The sequence below is a fragment of the Mastomys coucha genome, unplaced genomic scaffold, assembly GCF_008632895.1.
Source record: "Mastomys coucha isolate ucsf_1 unplaced genomic scaffold, UCSF_Mcou_1 pScaffold21, whole genome shotgun sequence".
Taxonomy (NCBI): Eukaryota; Metazoa; Chordata; class Mammalia; order Rodentia; family Muridae; genus Mastomys; species Mastomys coucha.
The window spans coordinates 95,485,912-95,511,007 of record NW_022196904.1 but is presented as its reverse complement, the minus strand read 5'-3'; the positions used below and the strand labels follow the sequence as shown (position 1 = coordinate 95,511,007).

Sequence of the window (25,096 nt, the reverse complement as noted above, 5' to 3'; positions counted from 1 at the left end):
CTGGGGCATAGAACCTTCACAGGGCCAAGAGCCTCTCCTCCCATTGATGACCTACTTGGCCATCCTCTATTATACATATGCTGCTGGAGCCATGAGTCCCACCATGTGTTTATACTCTTTGGTTGGTGGTTTAGTCCATGGGAGCTCTGAGGGTACTAGTTACTTCATATTTTTGTTTGTCCCAAGGGGCTACAAAACCTTCAGCTCCTTGGGTCCTTTCTCTAGATCCTTCATTGGGGACCCTGTACTCAGTCCAATGGATGGCTGTGAGCCACTACTTCTGTATTAGTCGGGTAATGTCAGAGCCTCTCAGGAGACAGCTATATCAGGCTGGATTATCATTCCTTCACTCTCTGCTCCATAGTTAGTCTCTGCAACTCCTTCCATGGGCATTTTGTTCCCCCTTTTAAGAAGGAATGAAGTATACACATTTTGGTCTTCTTTCTCCTTGAAAGTTTCTTGTAGTTTGTGGATTGTACTTCCTGTATTCCGATCTTCTGGGCTAATATCCATTTACCAAAGAGTGCATACCATGTGTGTCCTTTTGAGATTGGGTTACCTCATTCAGGATGATATTCTCAACATCAATCCATTTCACTAAGAATTTCATAAATTCATTGTTTTTAATAGCTGAGTAGTACTCCATTGTACAGATATGCCACAATTTCTGTATCCATTCCTCTGTGGAGGGACATCTGGGTTGTTTCCAGTTTCTGGCTATTACAAATAAGGTTGCTATGAACATGGTGGAGCATGTGTCCTTATTACATGTTGGAGCATCTTCTGGGTATATGCCCAGGAGTGGTATAGCTGGGCAGTAGAAAGAACTATGTCCAATTTCCGGAGGAACCACCAAACTGATTTCCAGAGTGGTTGTACCAGCTTGCAATCCTACCAGCAATGAAGGAGTGTTCCTCTTTCTCCACAACCTCTCCAGCATCTGCTGTTACCTGAGTTTTTTTATCCTAGCCAATCTGATTGGTGTGAGGATTGTTTTGATTTGTATTTCCCTGATGACTAAGGATGTTGAACATTTCTTTAGGTGCTTCTCAGCCATTCAGTATTCCTCAGTTGAGAATTCTTTGTTTACATCTGTACCCCATTTTTAATAGGGTTATTTGGTTCTCTGGAGTCTAACTTCTTGAGTTCTTTGTATATATTGGATAGTAGCCCTCTATCAGATATAGGTTTGGTAAAGATCTTTTCCCAATTTGTTGGTTGTCATTTTGTCCTGTTGACAGTGTCTTTTGCCTTATGCATGTTTTGCAACTTTATGAGGTCCCATTTGTCAATTCTTGATCTTAGAGCATAAGCTATTGGTATTCTATTCAGGAAATTTTCCCCTGTGCCTATGTGCTCGAGGCTCTTCCCCACTTTCTTTTCTATAAGTTTCAGTGTACCTGGTTTGATGTGGAGGTCCTTGATCCACTTGGACTTGAGCTTTGTATGAGGAGATAGGAAAGGATCAATTTGCATTCTTCTACATGCTGACCACCAGTTGAGTCAGCACCATTTGTTGAAAATGCTGTCTTATTTCCACTATATGGAAAAGATTAAATCAAAGATCAAGTGACCATATTGTGTGGGTTCATTTCTGGGTCTTCAATTCTATTCTATTGATCTATCTGCCTGTCACTGTACCAATACCATGCAGTTTTTATCACAATTGCTCTGTAGTACAGCTTTAGGTCCTGGATGGTGATTCCACCAGAGGTTCCTTTATTGATGAGAATAGTTTTCCCTATCTTAGGTTTTTTGTTATTCAGAATAAATTTGCAAATTGCTCTTTCTAAGTCTGTGAAGAATTGAGTTGGAATTTTGATGAGGATTGCATTGAATCTGTAGATTGCCTTTGGCAAGATGGCCATTTTTTTTTACAATATTAATCCTGCCATTTCATGAGCATGGGAGATCTTTGCATTGTCTGAGATCTTCTTCAATTTCCTTCTTAGAGACTTGAAGTTCTTGTCAAACAAATGTTTTACTTGTTTAGTTAGAGTCACACCAAGGTATTTCATACTACTTGTACCTATTGTGAAGGGTGTTTCCCTAATTTCTTTCTCTGCCTGTTTATCCTTTGTGTAGAGAAAAGTCACTGATTTGCTTGAGTTAATTTTATATGAAGCTACTTTGCTGAAGTTGTTTATCAGGTTTAGGAGCTCTCTGGTGGAATTTTTGAGGTCACTTAAGTATACTATCATATCATCAGCAAATAGCGATGATTTGACTTCTTCCTTTCCAATTCGTATCCCTTTGATCTCCTTTTGTTGTCTAATTGCTCTGGCTAGGACTTCAAGTACAATATTGAATAGGTAGGGAGAGAGTGGGCAGCCTTGTCTAGTCCCTGATTTTAGTGGGATTGCTTCATTTCTCTCCATTTAGTTTGATGATGGCTACTGGTTTTCTGTATATTGCTTTTACTATGTTTAAGTATGAGCCTTGAATTCCTGATCTTTCCAAGACTTTTATCATGAAGGAGTGTTGAATTTTGTCAAATGCTTTCTCAGCATCTAATAAGATTATCATATGTTTTTTTCTCTGAGTTTGTTTATATAGTGAATTATGTTGATGGATTTCCATATATTGAACCATCCCTACATCCCTGGGATGACACCTACTTGATCATGGTGGATGATCATTTTGATTTGTTCTTTGATTCGGTTTGCAAGAATTTTATTGAGTATTGTTGCATCGACATTCATAAGGGAAATTGGTCTGAAGTTTTCTTTCTTTGTTAGGTCTTTGTGTGGTTTAGGTTTAAGAGTAATAGTGGCTTCATAGAATGAATTGGTTGGGTAGAGTGCCTTCAGTTTCTATTTTGTTGAATAGTTTGAGGAGTATTGGTATTAGGTCTTCTTTGAAGATTTGATAAAACTCTGTACTAAACCCATCTGGTCCTGGGTGTTTTTTTGGTTGGGAGACTATTAATAACTGTTTCTATTTCATTAGTAGGTATGGGATTGTTTAGATCATTGATCTCTGATCTTGATTTAACTTTGGTATCTGGTATCTGTCTAAAAAAATTGTCCACTTCACTCAGTGTATTAGTCAGTGTATTTCTATTCCTCCACAAACATCATGATCAAGAAGCAAGTTGGGGAGGAAATGGTTTATTCAACTTCCACATTGCTGTTGATCACCAGAGGAAGTCAGGACTGGAACTCAAGCAGGTCAGGAAGCAGAAGCTGATGCAGAGGCCATGGAGAGATATTCTTTACTGGGTTGCTTTCTCTGGCTTGCTCAGCCTGTTCTCTTATAGAACCCAAGACTTCCAGCCCAGGGATGGCACCACCCACAAGGGGCCCTACCCCCTTGATCACTAAGTGAGAAAATGCCCCACAGCTGGATCTCATGGAGGCACTTCCCCAACTGAAGCTCCCTTCTCTGTGATAACTCCAGCCAGTGTCAAATTGACACACAAAACCAGCCAGTACACCCAGGTTTTCCAGTTTTATTGAGTATAGGCTTTTGTAGTAGGATCTCATGATTTCTTGGATTTCCTCTGTGTCTGTTGTGATGCCTCACTTTCATTTCTTATCTTATTAATTAGGATAGTGTCTCTAGTTAGTGTGGCTAAGGGTGTATCTATTTTGTTGATTTTCTCAAAGAACCAGCTCCTGGATTGGTTGATTCTTTGTAAAGTTCTTTTTGTTTCTAGTTGGTTGATTTCAGCCCTGAGTTTGATTATTTCCTGCCTTTGACTCCTCTTGAGTGAATTTGCTTCTTTTTGTTCTATTTGGAGTTCTGTAGGCTTCTTGCATGTTCATGGGCATCTCTTTCTTTAGGTTAGGGAAGTTTTCTTCTATAATTTTGTTGAAGATATTTACTGACCCTTTAAGTTGGAGGCCTTCACTCTCTTCTATACCTATTATCTTTAGGTTTGGTCTTCTTCTTGTGTCCTGGATTTCCTGGATGTTTTGGGTTAGGATTTTTTTTTTTTCATTTTGTGTTTTCTTTGACTGTTGTGTGAATGTTTTCTATGGTATCTTCTGCACCTGAGATTCTCTTTTCTATCTCTTGTATTCTGTTGGTGATGCTTGCATATATGTTTCCTGACTTCTTTCCTAAGATTTCAATCTCCAGAGTTGTCTCTCTTTGTGATTTCTTAACTGTTTCTACTTCCATTTTTAGGTCCTAGATGGTTTTGTTCAATTCTTGTACCTGTTTGGTTTAGCTTTCCTTAATTCTTGAAGGGATTTTTGTGTTTCCTCTTTAAGTGTTTCTAGATGTTTAGTCATAATCTCCTGTAGTTCTTTAAAGGATTTTTTTGTTTCCTCTTTAAGGGATTGTACCTCTTTACCTGTGTTCTCTTGTATTTCTTTAAGGGAGTTATTCATGTTCTCCTTAAATTCCTCTATCACTATCGTGAGATATGATTTTATATCCAAATCTTGCTTTTCCAGTGTTTTGGGATATCCAGAACTTGGTGTGGTGGGAATACTAGATTCTGATGAAGCCAAGAAGTCTTGGTTTCTATTGGTAAGATTCTTGCATTTGCCTTTCGCCATCTGTTGATCTCTGGTGTTAGATGTTCTTGCTGTCTCTGGCTGTAGCTTGTTCCTCCTGTGAGTCTGTAAGCCTGTGTCAGCACTTCTGGGAGATCAGTTCTCCTCTGGTAAAACTCAGGCACAGATGACTGTGGATCAGTCATCCCTCCTGAGTCCCCGGGTCAGAGCACACCCTGGGGACAAGATCTCCCCTTTCGGGAAAGGTGCAGGGCTGTGGATGTGTTGTCCCTCCTAGGTGTGGTCTGAGGTAGAAAGGATCCAGCTGCCCTGCCACTTGTGAGGCCAGTGCCTCCTGCTGGTCCCACCTAGAAAGTCAGAGGAGAGAAAATGGTGGATCTTACCTGAGTCCCTGGGTTAGAGCACTCCCTGGAGGCAAACTTTCTGCTTGCAGGGAAAGGGCAGAGAGGGCTGTAGATCTACCACAGTCACTCCTAGGTGTAGACAGAGGTAGAGAGGATCCTGTTCTGGCTGCCCTGCCAATTGTGAGGCCTGTGCCTCCTGGTTGGTCCCACCTTAGAGAGTCACCAGAGAGAATATCTCCAATGGATTTTTACATCTGAATTTTTATTACGAAGTGAAAGGAAACTAGAGGGCATTGAAAGGAAAGTTTAACTAGTATATCTCTGGCATTCTCAAATTCAGGATTCAAATCCTTATGAGATTACTAGACATAGGTTGCTTTAAATGATATTTAATAATTCTCTTAGTTCTTAATATGACCCAACCAGCCCCCTATATTTGAGGCAAAGTCCTATGGATATTTTTATCAGTTTTAGCATAATTACTGGGAGATATTAAACCTAATCTATTTTTCTATATGCTAGGTTGTTAGTTCCCCCAGTACATGCCCTACATACTTGCTGTTTGATTCTCACCCCTGTTATTTCTGCTCCATCAGTCTGTCTTCAGAGGGCATTTAACTCGGCCAAGTGCTCCTGGTCCATCACATCCAATGGAGACCCCCTGTTCTCTCTCTCTCCTCTCTCTCTCTCTCTCTCTCTCTCTCTCTCTCTCTCTCTCTCTCTCTCTCTCTCTCTCTCTGGATTTCCAATATTTTATCTAGAATTAAATGAAAGTCTGTGAAAACCAGGTAGGAAATTCCTATAATCTCAGTACCTTTGAGCCTATGGGAAATGAATCTTAAATGTCAGAGATGAATAAACATAATGTCTTAAATCTCATTAAGTGATATTAAACCTCAGGAAAGGCAAGCCAAGAAATACCCAAGTGGATTACTTAATTTACTATATCTTAGACAAACATTTCCAAAGGAGACTTTTAAAGTTAGGAAATGAGTCCTTTTGAAGCTATGCACAGAGAAAAGCAGAGAGGTGGTCATGGGATGAGAAGACAAAAATAGCTTATTCATGGATAAGGTCCTGGCTTACACTGACCCCAGAGACATTCAGGTGAGGCAGCACAGGGCTTGGACATCTCTTCTAATTTCTATTTATTCCATTCATCTTTTGTCTCTTCCTATAAGGGGAAGCACTGGTAAAGAAAACTGAGTATTCAGACCTAAGAGTTGCCTGGAAAGTAGAAAAAAGCTAGTAGGGCCCCTTTGATGCCACAAGCAACAGGGAACATTTTCTACTACTTCCTTTCATAACTGATTATAGGAAAATCATCATCTTACTTCATAGGAAACTACTGGAAACACATAAGCTGTCTGGCTGCAACCTCCTCCATCTCCAGAGCACACTTGCAGGTGAGAGGAAGGAATACAACTGCCCTGATAGCTGACATTGCCCAGACCTGTAAAACACTGCAGCAACTTAACCAAACAAACCAATTAACTGCTGTCAAGGTAAACTACATCTGATCTCTCCCCAACTATAGTGAAACATCTTCAGCCTTTAAACAGCACAAGGGAAGCTGAGGTGGTCAAGCAGCTAGGTTTCTTAGAACCTGAGGTAAGGATATGTCTTTCTTTTGATAAAATGCGTAGCCAGACCCTGGAAACATTGAGCCAGGGAAAAAAGGGTTCAAAGTAAATCTTAAGATCAGAAGATACAGAATAGGATTTCTTGATCTCCTTCTCCTTCTTGTCTATTTTTGGTTTTCTTTTTGTTTTTTAATATTAACAAGGACAGAAGGCTTTGCAACTCTGAGAAGGGGAGATGGTGAGTCTAATAAATCACGGACATGTATGAAATTATTGAAAGAACAAAATTTTTTAAAGGTATTATTTAGTACTAAATCATGGAATATAAAATCAACTGAGATTGACCAAGATTTTGTGTTATAACCTATACCTGCATATTTCCTCTCTTGTTGAAATCTCAACATAGGTCTTTAGACCATGTGGGTTTGCTAAGATTAGATAATGATGAAACCTACCAAAAACCAACCAATGCAAAAACATATTTGCTTAATATTTTCATACTATTTAACTGTTAAGTTATGAATGGCCAACAGAGTGACATAAATATGTGTGTGTGTGGGGGGGGTCATGCTGAATTACTTGTAGAAGCTGTTATAAACACATAATTAAAAAACATAAATACTGAAAAAGTGAAATGTGAAAAAAACAATAGCAGTGTTTCATTGAAATCACTTTAGAGTTTCATATTCAATGTTTTCTTTTCAGAAAATGAACTAAAATATTTAGGGCCATTTTCTAAACATTATACTATTATGAAACATGTTAGGATATTTCTTTGACCTTAAGAAGGACCTTAAACTTTCTGGAAAGATGTTCCACATTTAGTATCCTAGGTTGTACCTTGTGAAGTGATTTCTTAATGTTTATACTATCTACTCTGCACATAGATAGATCTTTATGGTGATTCAACAAAGAAAGAGACAGAACAATGATAGAGAGATGGTGAGATAGAGAGAGAGGTGTAAATCAAGAAGTAAAGCTATTTGGAAAGATCCCATGTTGTTAGAGTCATACTGGGTAGCATAAGTGGCAATTGACATGACCATTGGCAAATTGACTTCATATTAGCAAAACTTCACTAACCATATGTTTTGTAGGCAACTAAGAGGACCACACAGAATGGAAGTCTGCAATTCCACTTTGGGAAGTGGCTTCATCTTGGTGGGGATTCTGGATGACAGTGGTTTTCCAGAACTGCTCTGTGCCACTATCACAGCCCTGTACTTTTTAGCGTTGACCAGCAATGGACTGCTGCTGCTGGTCATCACCATGGATGCCCGGCTCCACGTGCCCATGTATCTTCTGCTCTGGCACCTCTCTCTCATGGACCTCCTCCAGCCATCAGTTATCATTCCCAAGGCCATACTAGATTTTCTTCTCAAAGACAACACTATCTCATTAGAGGGTTGTGCCCTTCAGATGTTTCTGGCACTGACACTTGGTAGTGCAGAGGACCTCCTTCTGTCCTTTATGGCCTATGACAGGTATGTGGCCATTTGTCATCCTCTGAACTACACAATTCTAATGAGTCAGAAAGTCTGCTGTCTCATGATAGCCACCTCGTGGATTCTTGCATCTCTCAGTGCTCTAGGCTATAGCATCTACACCATGCACTATCCTTTCTGCAAGTCGAGGCAGATCAGACACCTGTTCTGTGAGATCCCTCCCTTGGTGAGGCTGGCCTGTGCAGACACCTCCACATATGAACTCATGGTTTATGCGATGGGTGTGACCTTGCTCTTTCCAGCTCTTGCTGCCATTCTCACCTCCTACTCACTAATTCTGCTCACTGTGCTCCACATGCCCTCCAATGAGGGCAGGAAGAAAGCCCTTGTCACCTGCTCTTCCCACCTGACCGTGGTTGGGATGTGGTATGGAGGTGCTATTTTCATGTATATCCTGCCTAGTTCCTTTCACAGCCCTAAACAAGACAATATCAGCTCAGTTTTCTACATGATTGTCACTCCTGCTCTGAATCCCCTCATCTACAGCCTGAGGAATAAGGAGGTCACTGGAGCATTGAAGAGAGTCCTGGGAAAAAAGTTTCCAGTACAGTCTACATCCTAGATATTTCTAATAGTTTATTCCTCCTAAAATATAAAAAATTCAACTATGAATGAAATACTACTGATAAAGTTAGGAGAGTAAATGTGTTGTTTGTTTGATAGATAAGAGTGAGATACAACAACCCTTTAAAACACTCTTTGGATATTATGAAATATTTTATAAAATGAAGTCCACCCTACTTCAAATTATTTTCTGTCTTTAAAGTTATATCTCATTTCCAAATGTAACTGCTTGTGTTAAAATTTCAAATTGGCCTCACCTTACCACCGGGATATGGGCCCTGAGAATTCAATTCCTTATTGGACCAAGAACTAGAAAATATAGTTTCACATAGGTAGCTCATGTATTAATTGAAAAAGATTCTTAAGATTTGCTTAAATGTTAAACTAACTAATATTAGCCAAAAATGTAATATTAAAATGACTATTTTGCTTAAGAAGTTTGCATCATGTTCATTCTTTCTCTCTTTCCAAGTATCTGCTTTCATGGAGATTTCTTTGATTTTAAAAAAAGACCTTAAACTCTCTCTTCTTCTCTCCTCTCCTCATCCCTCCTCTCCTCATCCCTCCTCTCCTCTCTTCTAGTCTCCTCTCCTCCCCACTCCCCCTCCACTCTCTTATACAATTTCCCTTCATCTTTTTTCTTTTTTTCTTTTCTTTTTTTAAGTGATGCGAATTGAACACTTACCATTCTAGACTGTGAATAAGGCAAGCAGACAGTATTTGTCCAACATAGTATTACTCCTAACATAGTAAAATATCTCAGCAACCACAAACAATCCATATATTTACTGTTAGTCTAGATATAAACATTTTATAATCTGTACATGTGAAAATATCCTATGGTACTCCATGTGCGCACATTTTATAGCTATTGTATTGAACTGAAACATGAGACAGGACAGTAATCAGGAGTGCAATTGTTAATGAATGCTTTCATAGACATGGGGGAAGGAACATGCTATTGGTGGAAGTATCACAGCTACTTTAGAAAACAGACAGCAGATTTCTCAAAAAAAAAAGAAATTACAAATAGATCAATAAATAATTTGAAGAGAAAGTAAATTTAAATTTGAAAAATAGGATAAAGGGGAATATGTTGTTCTTTCTAACATACTCAGTTATAAATTGAATATGTAATACTATATGGTTGGTATTGCTGTTTGTAGAAATTGACTCTTTCCTGTTTGTTTAAACAAAAAGAAAATCTTATTACAACTCCTCTAGTATGGCACTAAGCAAAGACTAGAGTAGGAAAGGGAGAGGACAGCTGGATACTAACATAGACATTGTGCATAACTACTGAGCAGGAGGCTTACCATAGATGGCTGGATACTAACATAGACATTGTGCATGACTACTGAACAGGAGGCTTACCATAGATGGCTGGATACTAACATAGACATTGTGCATGACTACTGAACAGGAGGCTTACCATAGATGGCTGTAATACTTAATGCATTCATTCCATTACCCAGAAGAAAGAATTTAGGAAGTATCCATCATAATCAACAAACATTTGAGGAGATAAATACACTTAATATGATTTAAATACTATATAAGAAATACAGGTACAGAAACATACTAAGATATAAATGTGGGTTTGCTTTTTATGTAACAGTCAAAATAAGTAAAAGTAAGTTTTCAGGGAAAATAGAAGTTTGTATCCTAGAATTAAGCAGTGTGAGTCGAATCTCGTACTCATTTAGATGAATTTCCCTCCGTTTTTGCTACTGGCACTCACTTTACTAAGCTGATATGCTCTTGTAGAGGCTTCTTCACCTGCTGGCACACAGCGAGATTCTTTTTTTTTTTTAATTTTCTTTATTAGATATTTTCTTTATTTACATGTCATATGATATCTCTTTTCCCAGTTTCCCCTCCAAGAAAAAAGAAAGAAAGAAAGAAAGAACAACAACAACAAAAAACCCTGTTCCCTCCCCCCTCCCCCTGCTCACCAACCCACCCTCTCCCGCTTCTTGGCCCTGGCATTCCCCTACACTGGGGCATAGAACTTTCTCAGGGTCAAGGTCCTCTCCACCATTGATGACCGACTTGGCCATCCTCTGCTACATATGCTGCTGGAGCTATTAGTCCCACTATGTGTGCTCTTTGGTTGCTGGTTTAGTCCTTCGGAGCTCTGAGGGTACTAATTAGTTCATTCTTGTGTTCTATGCTGATGAAGAGCCCCTAGCCAGCTGTCAGAACACAACTGGAATTAAATGCAGCTCTCATTCTTATATAACTTTAACTTTGTATTTGTACTTCTTCAACAAAACATCTGTAAATTCTGAAATTTCAGGAATGGAAAGACTTATTTTAAAGTGTTGTGAAGATTAAACAAGATAGTAAATATAAATACATGGAAAGAGGCGTTAATTTATTTTAACTGTTACATGTCATGAGAGAGAAGTGCCCTGGCAGTTCTGAACATGTGAGTATGACAGCACATGGGTGTTTGGTAATTCACCTAGCTATTTCATCTCTGTCAAATAAATGGGATTTTATGTATGTGTTTGTATGTGTTTATGCTAATTAGCAATGGCAAGGTCTCATGTATATGACTACTATTCTCCACTATAAAAAGTCTCATAAGTGGTTGTATAAATCATGGTTAAAATGAACTGAATAGGCTTGGAATTCATTGAAAAACTGACTTTATGAAAATGTTGAATATTTTGCATTTTATTTCACATTAAAGCTGTATTAATGTATTAGTAACCATACTATATCATCTAATTTGCATAGTTTAAATTTTTCTTAATATTTTGTTCAACTTCAAGATTGAGAACATAGATACTATGGGTATTATAATTTGGTGATGATTTCTATTCCAATTTATGACTTGACATTAAAATATAGAATGGGAGTTTTTAGACAGAAAACTTCCAGAAATACAGTCCTTCAGAGGCTACATATACCCACTTATATTGTTCTACGCACATACATGTACAAACACTAGAAGATTTAAAAGAGAAGAAGAATTTGAGAGGGAACAGCAACACTGTATAGGGGAGAGTTTGGAGGGAAGGAAATGGGGAATAGATTTGATCAAAATGCGTTATATGAATGCATGAAATTCTCATTAAAAAGTATGAAAATAGTAAAAATTAAAAACTAGGCGGCGCCGCCGGCGGTCGCTGGCTTGAGTGGCAGGGGACGGGTGAGGGGGGGCGCCCTCGGAACCGGCGGAGGGGCGGAGGGGCGGAGGGGCGGAGGGGCGGTGGGGGGAGGGGGAGAGGCGCTCCGGAGTGAGGGAGCCAGACGCTCCGGGAACCGAGGGGAGCGGGGACGGGGAAACCACGTCTCGGGCGCAGCCGCCTCCACCACCTGGGACGCAGGGATGGGGGACGGACGAGCCCCGATGCCGGGGTAGACGGAGGAGCCACGATCCCGGGAGCAGCAGGACCAGGAAGGGGGCCCGGCAGCGGCGGCCGACTGGGCTTCGGAGGAGCTCCAGCCCGGAGAGGCGGCGGCGGCGGCGCCTGCAGAGACCGCGAGCACCGGCCTGCTGAGGGAAGGTCGGGACAGCGGCCAGACCGCTGCGGCCGTCGCTGTGTCCGGCCGGAGAAAGGCCGAGTATCCTCGCCGGCGGAGGAGCAGCCCCAGCAACAGGCCTCCCGATGGCCCCGGGCATCAGCCCGCGGCCACGAAGCACCGCCCCCCCCGCCCCCTCCTGCTCAGGGCAAGAAGAGTCCGCGACTCCAGTGTATAGAAAAAATAACAACTGATAAAGATCCCAAGGAAGAGAAAAAAGATGATTCTGTCCTCCTTCGGGAAGTTTCCATTACTACAACTAGACCTAGCCAGAGCTGGCGCAGTAGTAGCGGGACCTCTATCTCTTGCCTTCGAGACACTGAGAATATTTGGAGCTCTAGGTCCAAGACTGGGTCCTTGCAACTTGTCTGCAAGACAGAACCAATTACTGATCAACTTGATTATGATGTTCCAGAAGAACATCAGTCTCCCGGTGGCATTAGTAGTGATGAGGAAGAGGAGGAGGAAGAAGAAATGTTAATCAGTGAAGAGGAAATACCATTCAAAGATGACCCAAGAGAAGAGACTTACATGCCCCACCTTGAAAAGGAAATCCTTCCCAAAGCCACAGAGAAAATCAGGGAAGGTGAAAGAAGAGAAAGAAAAGAAAGAAATTAAAGTGGAAGTAGAAGTAGAAGTGAAAGAAGAAGAGAATGAAATTAGGGAAGATGAGGAGCCTCCTAGGAAGAGAAGGAGAAGGCAAAAAGATGACAAAAGTCCACGGTTACCCAAAAGGAGGAAAAAACCTCCAATCCAATATGTCCGCTTTGAGATGGAAGGATGTGGGACTGTTCTTGCTCACCCTCACTATTTGCAGCACCGCATTAAATACCAGCATTTGCTGGGGGAAAAAAATGTACGTCCCCATCCCTCCTGTGGACGACTCTTCAGGCTCCAGAAACAACTTTTGTGACATGCAAAGCATCATACAGACCAGAGGGATTGTATCTGTGAGTATTGTGCTCAGGCCTTCAAGAGTTCCCACAATCTGGCAGTACACCAGATGATTCATATGGGCGAGAAGCCATTACAATGTGAGATATGTGGATTTACTTGTCGACAAAAAGCATCTCTTAATTGGCACATGAAGAAATATGATGCAGACTCCTTCTACCAGTTTTCTTGCAATATCTGTGGCAAAAAATTTGAGAAGGACAGTGTAGTGGCACACAAAGCAAAAAGCCACCCTGAGGTGCTGATTGCAGAAGCTCTGGCAGCAAATGCAGGTCACCTCATCACCAGCACAGATATCTTGGGTTCTAACCCAGGGTCCCTGACACAGCTTGCAGATGGTCAGGGGCTTCCTCTTCCTCCTGAGCCCTTGGGAAACTCAACATCTGTAGAGTTCCTACTGCTAAAAGCTGAAGGGATGTCAAAGTCATACTGTGGTGGGACAGAATGGGTGAGCCTTATGGCTGATGGGAAGATCTTTGTGGGAAGTGGCAGCAGTGGGGGCACTGAAGGGCTGGTCATGAACTTGGATATACTCGGTGCTACCACAGAGGTTCTGATTGAGGATACAGACTCTACTGGACCCTAGTGCAAAGGAAGACTTTGGGCACTGGGACAGTGCAGACTTTGTATTTAAAAGATAAAAAGGACAAAAAAAATTAAAGCATTTAAAATCTAGTAAAATAACTGAAGGGCCTGCTCTTTATACATTGTGGATCACACACACACACACACACACACACACACACACACACACACACACAAAAACCACACACCATCCCCATTCCCTGAACTCCCTTCCCTCATCCTTAAAATATTGATATAGCCTTTACCAGAAAGCCTGCTGAAAAGGCAGCAACATACTAGGTTCCAGCCAGCAGCAGACTTCCTGCTCATTGGCAGATCTTTTTCCCAACCTAGAACTCTGATGTGCTCTGGATCAGCTTTGAACTCATAATAGTGTATTACTATCATCTAAATCTTTTCTCCTCTACTAGTACCCTATGGCTCTGGCTTCTCCCCACTGCAACAACCAACACTTACCCTCAAATATTATATAATTCTATTTTCTGGAAGCTGGCAACTTGACTTGGCACTTTAGGGCCCCTTGGCAGGATGCTGTTCAAACAGCACACATCTCTCACCCCTCTTCTATTACTCACTGGGTTTGGGGAAGGAAGGATGCATGGGGACCACCTCCCTCCCTCTCAATGGATCCCAGCACCTCAGTTCCCTCAACTCCTGGACCTCCATAATGCTCTTAATGGTGTTCAGTTGCTTGGAAGCAGGCTCCCAAGAGAGAGGACTGCCCTCTACAGTCTTTCTGGCTGTGAGATAGGGCTCTACATCAGTGAGAAAAGTCCCAGGCTAATGGCAGAAATTTGCACTTTGAACATGTGTGTTTTTGTGTTGTGGAACCTGAGATTCCTTATTTATTAATGGAAAGTCTGATTTTTGGGGGGAGGGGCTTCGTTGCTATGTTTTGTGGGGCTGGGAGAGTAGATTATTCTGACATGGGATCCTTCCTACAAGAGGTAAAAGCTTTGAAGACAAGGCTTAGAGTTAAAAAAGCACAGCCAGCCTCTAAAATCATAGTTCTCCAGTGGCCTTTAAAGGAAGCTGGTCCCCAGCACTAACAGAATCACTACAGTAGCCTAGTGCTTTTCTGGAAGCCTTAGGGAAGTTTGATAGGTTTGTGGTAACTAGTGTGCTCTTTGAAAGTTTAAGAGCATTTGAGATACAAGAATTTTGAGGGGATGAGGAATGTTGGTCAAGGTCTGAATGACACATAAAAGATTTTCTTCTGTGAATTTATCTTTTCTTGTCTTCACCATTTCTTTGCATATATATTCCTGCTGGTCCCTTGTTTTGATTTTGGTTTTTGTTTTGTTATTGGTCATTCCAGCACTCAGTGGAAGACCCTGCCATTCATGAAGGAACAAAATCTAAAAGTTCTAGACATTTGGTTAAGAGTAAACTGTTCTGTCTTACTCCTCTTTAGAAGAGATAAAGCTTCAATAGACAAAAATAAAAGTGGAAATCTGCACAATAATGGTTTTTGGCTTTCCCCAGAATTATCTATTTTCCTCTGAGTAGAGATTTTAATGCCTTGTGGATTGTTTATTACTGTCATTGGGAGACACAGATCGTGTTTTTACATGCTTATACCTCTCAGAAGACTAAAACCCTAATTCAGTTCATTTTTTTGAAAATTAGAAATACAATTCTTCCCTGTGTACTTCACCATCAGCCACTGAAGACTTGGTCAGTTGTTGTCAGAAATACATGATGACTATTGGGAAAAATAAGAGCCTGACTGAGGAGAACAACAACAACAGCAACAACAACAACAAAAACAAACAAACAAACAAACAAAAAAAAACTAGGCAAGACAGGACCAGACAGGAGGGAGGCATAGACAGCAGAAGAAACAAAGCAGCAAGGACAGGGTCCTTCCTGCTTCCATCTGCATCCAAGAGATGCAGCTCTTCCACAGCCTCTGCACCTTTCACACCAGGGGAGAGATGGTCTCCAGGGAGCATGCTGACCCCAGGACTCAGGTGAGATCGGAAGTTTTCTCTCCTGTGACTTTCTAAGGCAGGACCAGCCAGGAGGCACAGGCAGCAGAAGCAGCAGAGCAGCTGGAACAGGATGCTTCCCTACATCCATCTGCACCCAGAAAGCGTGGCTGATCTGCAGCCCTCTGTGCATGGGTCTTTCGAGAAAAGAGTTGATCTCCAAGGAGTCCTAACACAGGCTTATAGACCCATAGAAGGAACAAGTTCCAGCCAGAGACAGCAAAAACATCTAACACCAGAGATTACCAGATGGTGAAAGGCAAATGCAAGAATCTTACCAAGAGAAACCAAGACTACTTGGTATCATCAGAATCAAGTACTCCCACTACAGAAAGTCCTGGATATCCCAAAGCAAAAGAAAAGGAAGATTCAGATTTAAAATCATATCCCATGATGCTGATAAAGGAATTTAAGAAGGACATAAATAATCCCATTAAAGAACTACAGGAGAACACAGGTAAGCAGGTAGAAGCCCTTAAAAAGGAAATACAAAAATCCATAAAAGAATTACAGAAGAACACAAGTAAACAAATATCCTTTAAAAAGGAAACACAAAAATCACTTAATGAATTACAGGAAAGCACAACCAAACAGGTGAAGGAATTGAACAAAACCATCAAAGATCTAAAAGTGGAAGTAGAAATAATTAGGAAATCACAAAGAGAGACAACTCTGGAAATAGAAAACCTAGGAGAAATCAGGAGCCATAGATGTAAGCATCCCCAACAGAATATTGAGATAGAAGAGAGAATCTCATGGGCAGAAGATACCTCAGAAAACATTGACACAAGAGTCAAAGACCTAATGCAAAATACCCAGGAAATCCAGGCCACAATGAGGAGACCAAACCTAAGGATAATAGGTATAGAAGGAAGTGAAGTTTTCCAACTTCAGTAAATATCTTCAACAAAATCAAAGAAGACTACTTCCCTAACCTAAAGAAAGAGATGCCCATGAACATACAAGAAGCCTACAGAACTCCAAATACACTGGATCAGAAAAGAAATTCCTCCCATCACATAATAATCAAAACACCAAATGCACAAAACAAAGAAAGAATATTAAAAACAGAAAAGGAAAAATGTCAAGTAACATAAAAAGGCAGACATATCAGAATTACACAAGACTTCCCACCAGAGACTATGAAAGCTAGAGCATCCTGGGTTGATGTCATACAGATCCTAAGAGAACACAAATGCCCACCCAGGTTACTATACTCAGGAAAACTCTCAATTACCATAGATGGATAAATCAAGGTATTCCATGACAAAATCAAATTTAAACAATATCTTTCCACAAATTGAGGTCTTCAAATGATAATAAATGGAAATTCCAACAAAAGGAGAAAAACTACACCCTAGAAAAAGCAAGAAAGTAATCTATCAACAAAACTAAAAGAAGTTAGCCACAGCAACAATTCTAACTCTAATGACCAAATAACAAGAAACAACAATTACTATTAATATCAATGGACTCAATTCCCCAATAAAAAGATATAGACTAAGTGGCTAAATAAACAGGATCCAACATTTTCTTGCATACAGGAAACCTCCTTAGTAACAAAGACAGACACTACCTCAGAATAGAAGGCTGGAAAACAATTTTCCAAGCTAATGGTCCCAAGAAAAAAGCTGGAGTAGCCATTCTAATATCGAATAAAGTTGACTATCACTTAAAGTGATCAAAAAAAAAAATAAGAAGGGACACATCATACTTATCAAAGGTAAAGTCTACCAAGATGAACTCTCAGTTCTTTACATCTATGCTCCAAATGCAAGGCATCTACATTCATAAAAGAAATTTTACTAAATCTCAAAGTACACATTGCAACGCACACAATAATAGTGGGAGACTTCAACACCCCACTCTCTGCAATGTATAGATCATGGAAACAGAAACTAAACAGACACACAGTGAAACTAACAAAAGTTATGAAACAAATGGATTTAACAGATATTTATAGAACATTTTATACTAAAACAAAAGGATATGAATTCTTCTCAGCACCTCATGGTACCTTCTCCAAAAATGACCATATAATTAGTCACAAAACAGGCTTCAACAAATACAAGAAGACTGAAATAATTCATTGCATCCTATCAGTTCACCGTGACTAAGGCTGGTCTTCAATAACAACATAAACGATAGAAAGTCCACGTATACATGGAAGCTGAACAACACTCTATTCAATGATAACTTGGTCAAGGAAGAAATAAACAAAGAAATTAAAGACTTTTTAGAGATTAATGAAAATGAAGCCACAACATACCCAAACTTATGGAACACAATGAAAGCAGTCCTAAGAGGAAAACTCATAGCTCTGAGTGCCTCCTAAAAGAAACTGGAGAGAGCATACACCAGCAATTTGACAGCACATCTGAAAGCTCTAGAACAAAAAGAAGCAAATTCACCCAAGAGGAGTAAATGGCAGGAAATTATCAAACTCAGGCCTGAAATCAAACAAATGGAAACAAAAAGAACAATAAAAATAATCATCCAAACCAGGAGTTGTTTCTTGGGGGAAATCAAGAAGATAGATAAACCCATAGCCAGACTAACTAGAGGGCACAGAGACAATATCCTAAATAACAAAATCAGAAATGAAAAGGGAGACATAACAACAGAAACTGAGGAAATTCAAAAAATCATCAGAACCTACTAAAAAAAAAAAAGCCTATACATAAGAAAACTGGAAAACCTAGATAGAAAGGACAATTTTCTAGGCAGATACCAGGTACCAAAGTTAAATCAAGATCGGATAAATGATGGAAGCAGTTCCATTTTCCCTAAGGAAATAAAACAGTTATTAATAGTCTAACAACCAAAAACAGCCCAGGACCAGATGGGTTTAGTGCAGAGTTTTATCAGACCTTCAGAAAAGACTTAATACCATTACTCCTCAAACTATTCCACAAAATGGAAACAGAAGGTACTCTACCCAATTCATTCTATGAAGCCACAATTACTCTGATACCTAAACCACACAAAGACCTAACAAAGAAAACAAACTTCAGACCAATTTCCCTTATCAATATCAATGCAAAAATACTCAATAAAATTCTTGCAAACCAAGTCCAAGAACACTTCAAAATAATCATCCATCATGAACAAGTAGGCTTCATCCCAGGGATGCAAGGATAGTTCAATATATGGAAATCCATCAACATAATGCACTGTATAAACAAACTCAAAGAAAAATATATCATCATCTCATTGGATGCTGAGAAAGTATTTAACAAAATTCAACACCCCTTCATGATAAAAGTCCTGGAAAGATCAGTAATTCAAGGCCCATACTTAAAGATAGTAAAAGCAATACAGTAAACCAGTAGCCATCATCAAACTAAATGGAGAGAAACTTGAAGCAATCCCACTAAAATCAGGGACTAGACAAGGCTGTCCACTCTCTCCCTACATATTCAATACTGTGCTTGAAGTCCTAGCCAGAGCAATTAGACAATAAAAGGAGATCAAAGGGATACAAGTTGGAAAGAATGAAGTCAAGTTATCACTCTTTGAAGATGATATGATAGAATAATTAAGAGACCCCAAAAATTTCATCAGAGAACTCCTAAACCTGATAAACAATTTCAGCAAAGTGTCTGGATATAAAATTAACTGAAACAAATCAGTGGTCTTCCTCCACTCAAAGAATAAACAGGCTGAGAAAGAAATTAGGGAAACAATATCCTTCACAATAGTCACAAATAATATAAAATACCTTCGTGTGACTCTAATTAAACAAGTGAAAGATCTGTATGGCAAGAACTTTAAATCTCTGAAGATAGAGATCGAAGATCTCAGAAGATGGAAATATCGCCCATGCACATGGATTGGCAGGATTAATACTGTAAAAATGACCATCTTGTAGATAGCAATCTACAGATTCAATTCAATCCCCAACAAAATTCCAACTCAATTCTTCACAGAGTTGGAAAGAGCAATTTGCAAATTCATCTAGATTAACAAAAATCCCAAGATAGCAAAAACTATTCTCAAGAATCAAAGAACTTCTGGTGGAATCACCATCCCTGACCTCAACCTGTAATACAGAGCAATTGTGATAAGAACTGCATGGCATTGGTACAGTGACAGGAAGGTAGATCAATGGAATAGAATTGAACACCCAAAAATGAATCCACATACCTATGGTCACATGATCTTTGACAAAGGAGCTAAAAAACACCCAGTGAAAAAGAGACAGAATTTTCAACAAATGGTGCTGGCTCAACTGGTGGTTAGCATGTAGAAGAATGCAAATCGATCCATTCCTATCTCCTTGTACAAAGCTCAAGTCCAAGTGGATCAAGAACCTCTACATAAAACCAGATACATGGAAACTAATAAAAATATTGTGGGGAAGAGCCTCAAGCACGTGGGCACAGGGGAAAATTTCCTGAACAGAACACCAATAGCTTATGCTATAAGATCAAGAATTGACAAATGAGACCTCACAAAACTGAAAAGCTTCAGTAAGGCAAAGGACACTGTCAATAGGACAAAATGGTAACCAACAGATTGGAAAAAGATCTTTACCAATCCTATATCTGATAGAGGGCTAATATCCAATAAATACAAAGAATTCATGAAGTTAGACTCCAGAGAACTAAATAACCCTAATAAAACTGGGGTACAGAGCTAAACAAAGAATTCTCAACTGAAGAATACAGAAAGGCTGAGAAGCACCTAAAGAAATGTTCAACATCCTTAGTCATCAGATGCCATGGACTGGGGTTTCTTGGGAGAGCCCTTGTTCCTCAGGACAGGAGTTCTGGCCAGGTGTGCAAGGGATTCGAATGGTGATAAATAGTCAACACAAAGAAGTGTCTGAATGTATTTCTGACTATCTGAATGTATTTCTCAAAAATGATATGAGGCTTTTACAATCATTACAAAAGAGAAATGAAAAATCTGGCAGCTCAGTAGTCAAGGCACATCTGAGGCCATCTAAAACACACTAGGTCTAAAACAGCAGTATCTCCTCTGGACTGGTGCAGCACCCCTGGGCTCCGAGCACTCTCAGGCCCCATGGGCTTGGCCAGAGTCCCGGGGCGGGGGCTGCGGGTGGGCCAGCCAGGAGGACAGAGGCTCAAATCTCGAATGCTCAGTCTCTTGAACCTCGACTAGTGCTGCACACCACCCCCATCCCCCCGGCCCAAGACCTCTGGGCCCGGGGTGCTGCGGACTGCATGAATCTAAGTCCTAGTCCACCTAAGTTCTAGTTCTAGTCAGAGTGTGAGTGAGTCTGAATGCTGAATACAGACTGCTGAATGCTGTCTCTCACACACACACTCTCGGCTCAAGGTTCCGCCATCCTAGATAAAACGCCCACTATGCTAATCTTTTGGGGAAGTAGAGACCTGTCTCTTGCTAATTCCTAGGAATGGTTCAGCTGTAGTACGTGACTGAGAATGAGGATTTTACTTGACCTTACCCTGGGATAAGCCTCCTATTCTGTAAATTTCAATGCCCTACCCACAATGCCAGAGGCAATTAGTCTGGGTGGGTAAATTCCAAGCCAGGGTTTGACTAAGATGTTGGAACATTGGTCAAGGTCAGAGAGCAATGTCCAATTTTGTCCAGCTGTAAATAAATCATATCTTGGTGGGCACCTAGCACACGAGTACAAGGACATATCTGGGCTACCTCTGAGTTTGGGGTGCCAGGCGACAATGCGGGGGCAAGAGACTGACTTTCCTTGAAGTTTTCACCTCAAATACTGCTGTCACAAAAAGTGTGTGTGGCAATCAGGGAAATGCAAATCAAAACAATCCTGAGATTCTACCTCACACCAGTCAGAATGACGATGTGTGAGTTGAGCTTTAGTAAAGTTTCTTTTATGAATGTGGGTGCCCTTGCATTTGGAGCATAGAGGTTCAGAATTGAGAGTTCATCTTGGTAGATTTTTCCTTTGACCAGTTTGAAATTATCCTTTTTGATAACTTTTGGTTGAAAGTCGATTTTATTTGGTATTAGTAAAAGACCCCAGAGCTCAGAAGACCCTCACTCAAGTTTCAGGATGACACGACCACCCAATAACTCATGAGAGACTGATCTTGTTGCAAGCTCACGAGGTTTATTTGGGATAGGCTGGTACCAGGGTCGATCTCCTAACCTTGCAGGCCAGAGGAGTTCGACCCTGAACACAAGAAATGAGGGGTATTTAAAGGGAAAAACCACAAACTAGGAGGGGTGAGGGGGTTACCAAGGAAACATAACAAAAAACAGTGGAAAATTTCAGAGGGACCCAACCCAAGGTAATCAGTCAGTTAGGGAGGGGAACATATTCCTTCTAGGAATGTAATCTTCATCTATTGGTCGGCAGGGTGGAGAGCCTCGTAAACCAGTAGACCTCCATTCCTAGTTCCGCCCTCATTGTGGATCAGTCAGGAGGGGCAGGTATTGGGAACCAGAGCCCTGAGGCTCTGAGTTAGCCAAGTTCCTGAAACTGGCTAGTCTACATTTTTGGCTCTTTACAGGTTTTCCATGCCCTATTAGGTAAAGGTTATACATTATACATTCTTACTGACACATTTCTATTAAATGCTCTTATTTTAAAATTCTAAAATTCTCCAGCCTTTCATTAGAATGGCTACTCCAGCTAGTTTCTTGGGATCATTTGCTTGAAAAATTGAATTTCAACAAAAAACAGTGAGGTAGTATCTTGGTGGGCACCTAGCACACGAATATGAGGACATATCTGGGCTACCTCTGAGTTAGGGGAACTCTTCTCCTTCACCTTTGACTCTGAGGTCGTATCTGTCTTTGTCACTGAGGTGTGTTTTTGTATGCAGTAAAATATTGGTTCCTGTTAACAGACATAGTCTGTTAGTCTATGCCTTTTTATCGGGGAATTGAGACCAATGACGTTAAGAGATAATAAAGAAGAGTGATTGTTTTTCCCTGTTATTTTTTGTTGTTAGAGGTGGCATTGTAATTGTATGTCTATCTTCTTTTGGATTTGTTGAAGGACTACTTTCCTGCTTTTTCTAGGGTCTAGTTTCCCTCCTTGTGTTGGTGTTTTCCATCTATTATCCTATTTAGGGCTGGATTTGTGGAAAGATATTGTGTAAATTTGGTTTTGCCATGGAATATCTTGGTTTCTCCGTCCATGGTAATTGAGAGATTTGCTGGGTATAGTAGCCTGGGCTGGCACTTGTGTGTTCTCTTAGGGTTTGTATATCTGTCCAGGATCTTCTGGGTTTTATAGTCTCTAGTGTGAAGTCTGGTGTAATTCTGATAGGTCTGCCTTTATATGTTACTTGACCTTTTTCCCTCACTACTTTTAGTATTCTTTCTTTGTTTAATATATTTGTTGTTTGAATTATTATGTAACAGGAGGAATTTCTTTTCTGGTCCAGTCTATTTGGAGTTCTGTAGGCTTCTTATATGTTCATGAGCATATCTTTCTTTAGGTTAGAGAAGTTTTCTTCTATGATTTTGTTGAAGATATTTATTGGCCTTTAAGTTGGGAATCTTCACTCTCTCCTATACCTATTATCCTTAGGTTTGGTCTTTTTCTTGTGTCCTGGATTTCCTGGATGTTTTGGGTTAGGACTTTCTTTCATTTTTCATTTTCTTTGACTGTTGTGTCAATGTTTTCTATAGTATCCTTTGCCCCTAAGATTCTTACTTCTATCTCTTGAATTCTGTTGGTGATGCTTGCATCTATGACTTTTTAATCTCTACTAGGTTTTCTAACTCCATGGTTGTTTCCCTTTGTGATTTCTTTATTGTTTCTATTTCCATTTTTAGATCTTTATGGTTTTGATCATTTCCTTCACCTACCTGTTTGATTGTATTTTCCTGTAATTATTTGAGGGATTTTTGTGTTTCCTCTTTAAGGGCTTTTACCTGTTTACCTGCATTCTCCTGTATCTCTTTAAAGGATTTATTAATGTCCTCCTTAAAGTCCTCCATCATCGTCATGAGAAGTGACTTTATTTAGATCTGAATCTTGCTTTTCTGGCGTGATGGTGTATCTAGGACTTGCTATTGTGGGAGAATTGGATTCTGATGCTGACAAATAACTTTGGTTTCTATTGCTTCTGTACTTATGCTTGTCTCCCAACATCAGATTATCTCTTAGTGCTCCCTGCCCTCGCTATATCTGACTGGAACCTTTCCTTCCTGAGTTCTGGTTGAGTCAGAACTCCTCAGAGTTCAGCTGTCTCTGTGATCCTGTGATTCCAGGATCCTGTGATTCTTAGAGTCTGGGTGTGTCAGAGTTCTAGGGAATCAAACTGCCTCTGAGACCCCAGTGTGACCAAGCTCCTGGGATCCTGGGATCCTAAGACCTTGGTTGTGCTAGAGTGCCTCAGAGTGGAGCCTCCTCCTGGGGCTATGGGACTGGCCACTGAATTCATGCTCAAGGTGGACCAGAAGTCAGAAATATTGTTTACCTTAATGAAGCTGGTACAATGAATCCTGTGAATCCAGGTGGTGGTGGAACATGCTTTTAATCCCAGCACTTGTGAGGCAGAAGCAGGTGGATTTCTGAGTTCAAGGCCATCCTGGTCTACATGAGTTCCGGGACAGCCAGAACTATACAGAGAAACACCGTCTCAGAAACAAACAAAAAACAATGTCCAGTTTAAAAACCCATGTTCTGGGTTGAAAAGCAAAAACAGAACCAAAGGAACAGTGTCTGTGGTATATACTTGTGCATGAGAAACTTTATTCTTAACTGCTGATTAAAAGTAGAATGTTCCTGGGATCTTTTATTTTTCCTATTATATTTTGATTGGATTTTTCTTTATTTACATTTCAAATGTTATCCCCTTTCCAGTTCTCTCCTCCAGAAACCCCTAGAACATCCCCCTCCCCCTACCTCTATGAGGATACCCACCCACTCCCACCTTCCTATCTTGGCATTCCCCTACACTGGGGCATCCAAACCCCTTGGGCCCAAGGGCTTCTCCTCCAACTCATGTCCAGCAAGGTCATCCTCTGCCACATATGTGGCCAGAGACGTAGGTCCTTCCATGTGTACTCTTTGGATGGTGTTTCAGTCCCCGGGAGATCCGAGGGTCTAGCCAGTTGGCACTGTTGATCTTCTCATGCAGCTGCAAACCCCCTCAGCTCCTTCAGTCCCTTCTCCAACTCCTCCACTGGGGAACCCTCACTCAGTCCAATGGTTGGCTCCAAGTATCCAACTCTGTATTTGTCAGGCTCTGACAGAGCCTCTCAGGAGACAACCATATCAGGCTCCTGTCATCAAGCAATTCCAAGCATCTACATTGGTGTTCAAGTTTGACAACTGTATATGGGATGGATTCTTAGGTGGGGCAGTCTCTGGATGGCCTTTCTTTCAGTCTCTGCTCCACACTTTCTCACCATATTTCCTCCTATGAATATTTTGTCCTGCTTCTAAGAAGCACTGAAGCATCCACAATTTAACCTTTCTCCTTATTGAGCTTCATATTCATATGGTCTGTGAAATGTATCTTGGGTATTCTGAAATCATGGGCTAATGTCCACTTGTCAGTGAGTGCATACTGTGTGTGTTCTATTGTGACTGGGTTACCTCACTCAGGATGATATTTTCAAGTTCCATCCATTTGCCTAAGA

The 25,096-nt window shown here is 40.5% G+C and overlaps 1 protein-coding gene and 1 pseudogene across 1 annotated transcript; both read left to right on the top strand.

Annotated features, from left to right (window-relative positions):
• The first annotated feature begins 5,848 nt into the window (after nucleotides 1-5,848).
• LOC116100795 (olfactory receptor 2AG1-like) lies at nucleotides 5,849-8,461 on the top strand. The gene is made up of 3 exons (XM_031384527.1): nucleotides 5,849-5,917; nucleotides 6,152-6,315; nucleotides 7,491-8,461. Exon 3 carries the CDS (start codon nucleotides 7,513-7,515, stop codon nucleotides 8,458-8,460), a length of 948 nt encoding a protein of 315 aa, XP_031240387.1. The 5' UTR covers nucleotides 5,849-5,917; nucleotides 6,152-6,315; nucleotides 7,491-7,512; the 3' UTR covers nucleotide 8,461.
• A 3,362-nt stretch (nucleotides 8,462-11,823) lies between these two features.
• Nucleotides 11,824-13,800, top strand: LOC116100794 (annotated as a pseudogene).
• Nucleotides 13,801-25,096: the final 11,296 nt, after the last annotated feature.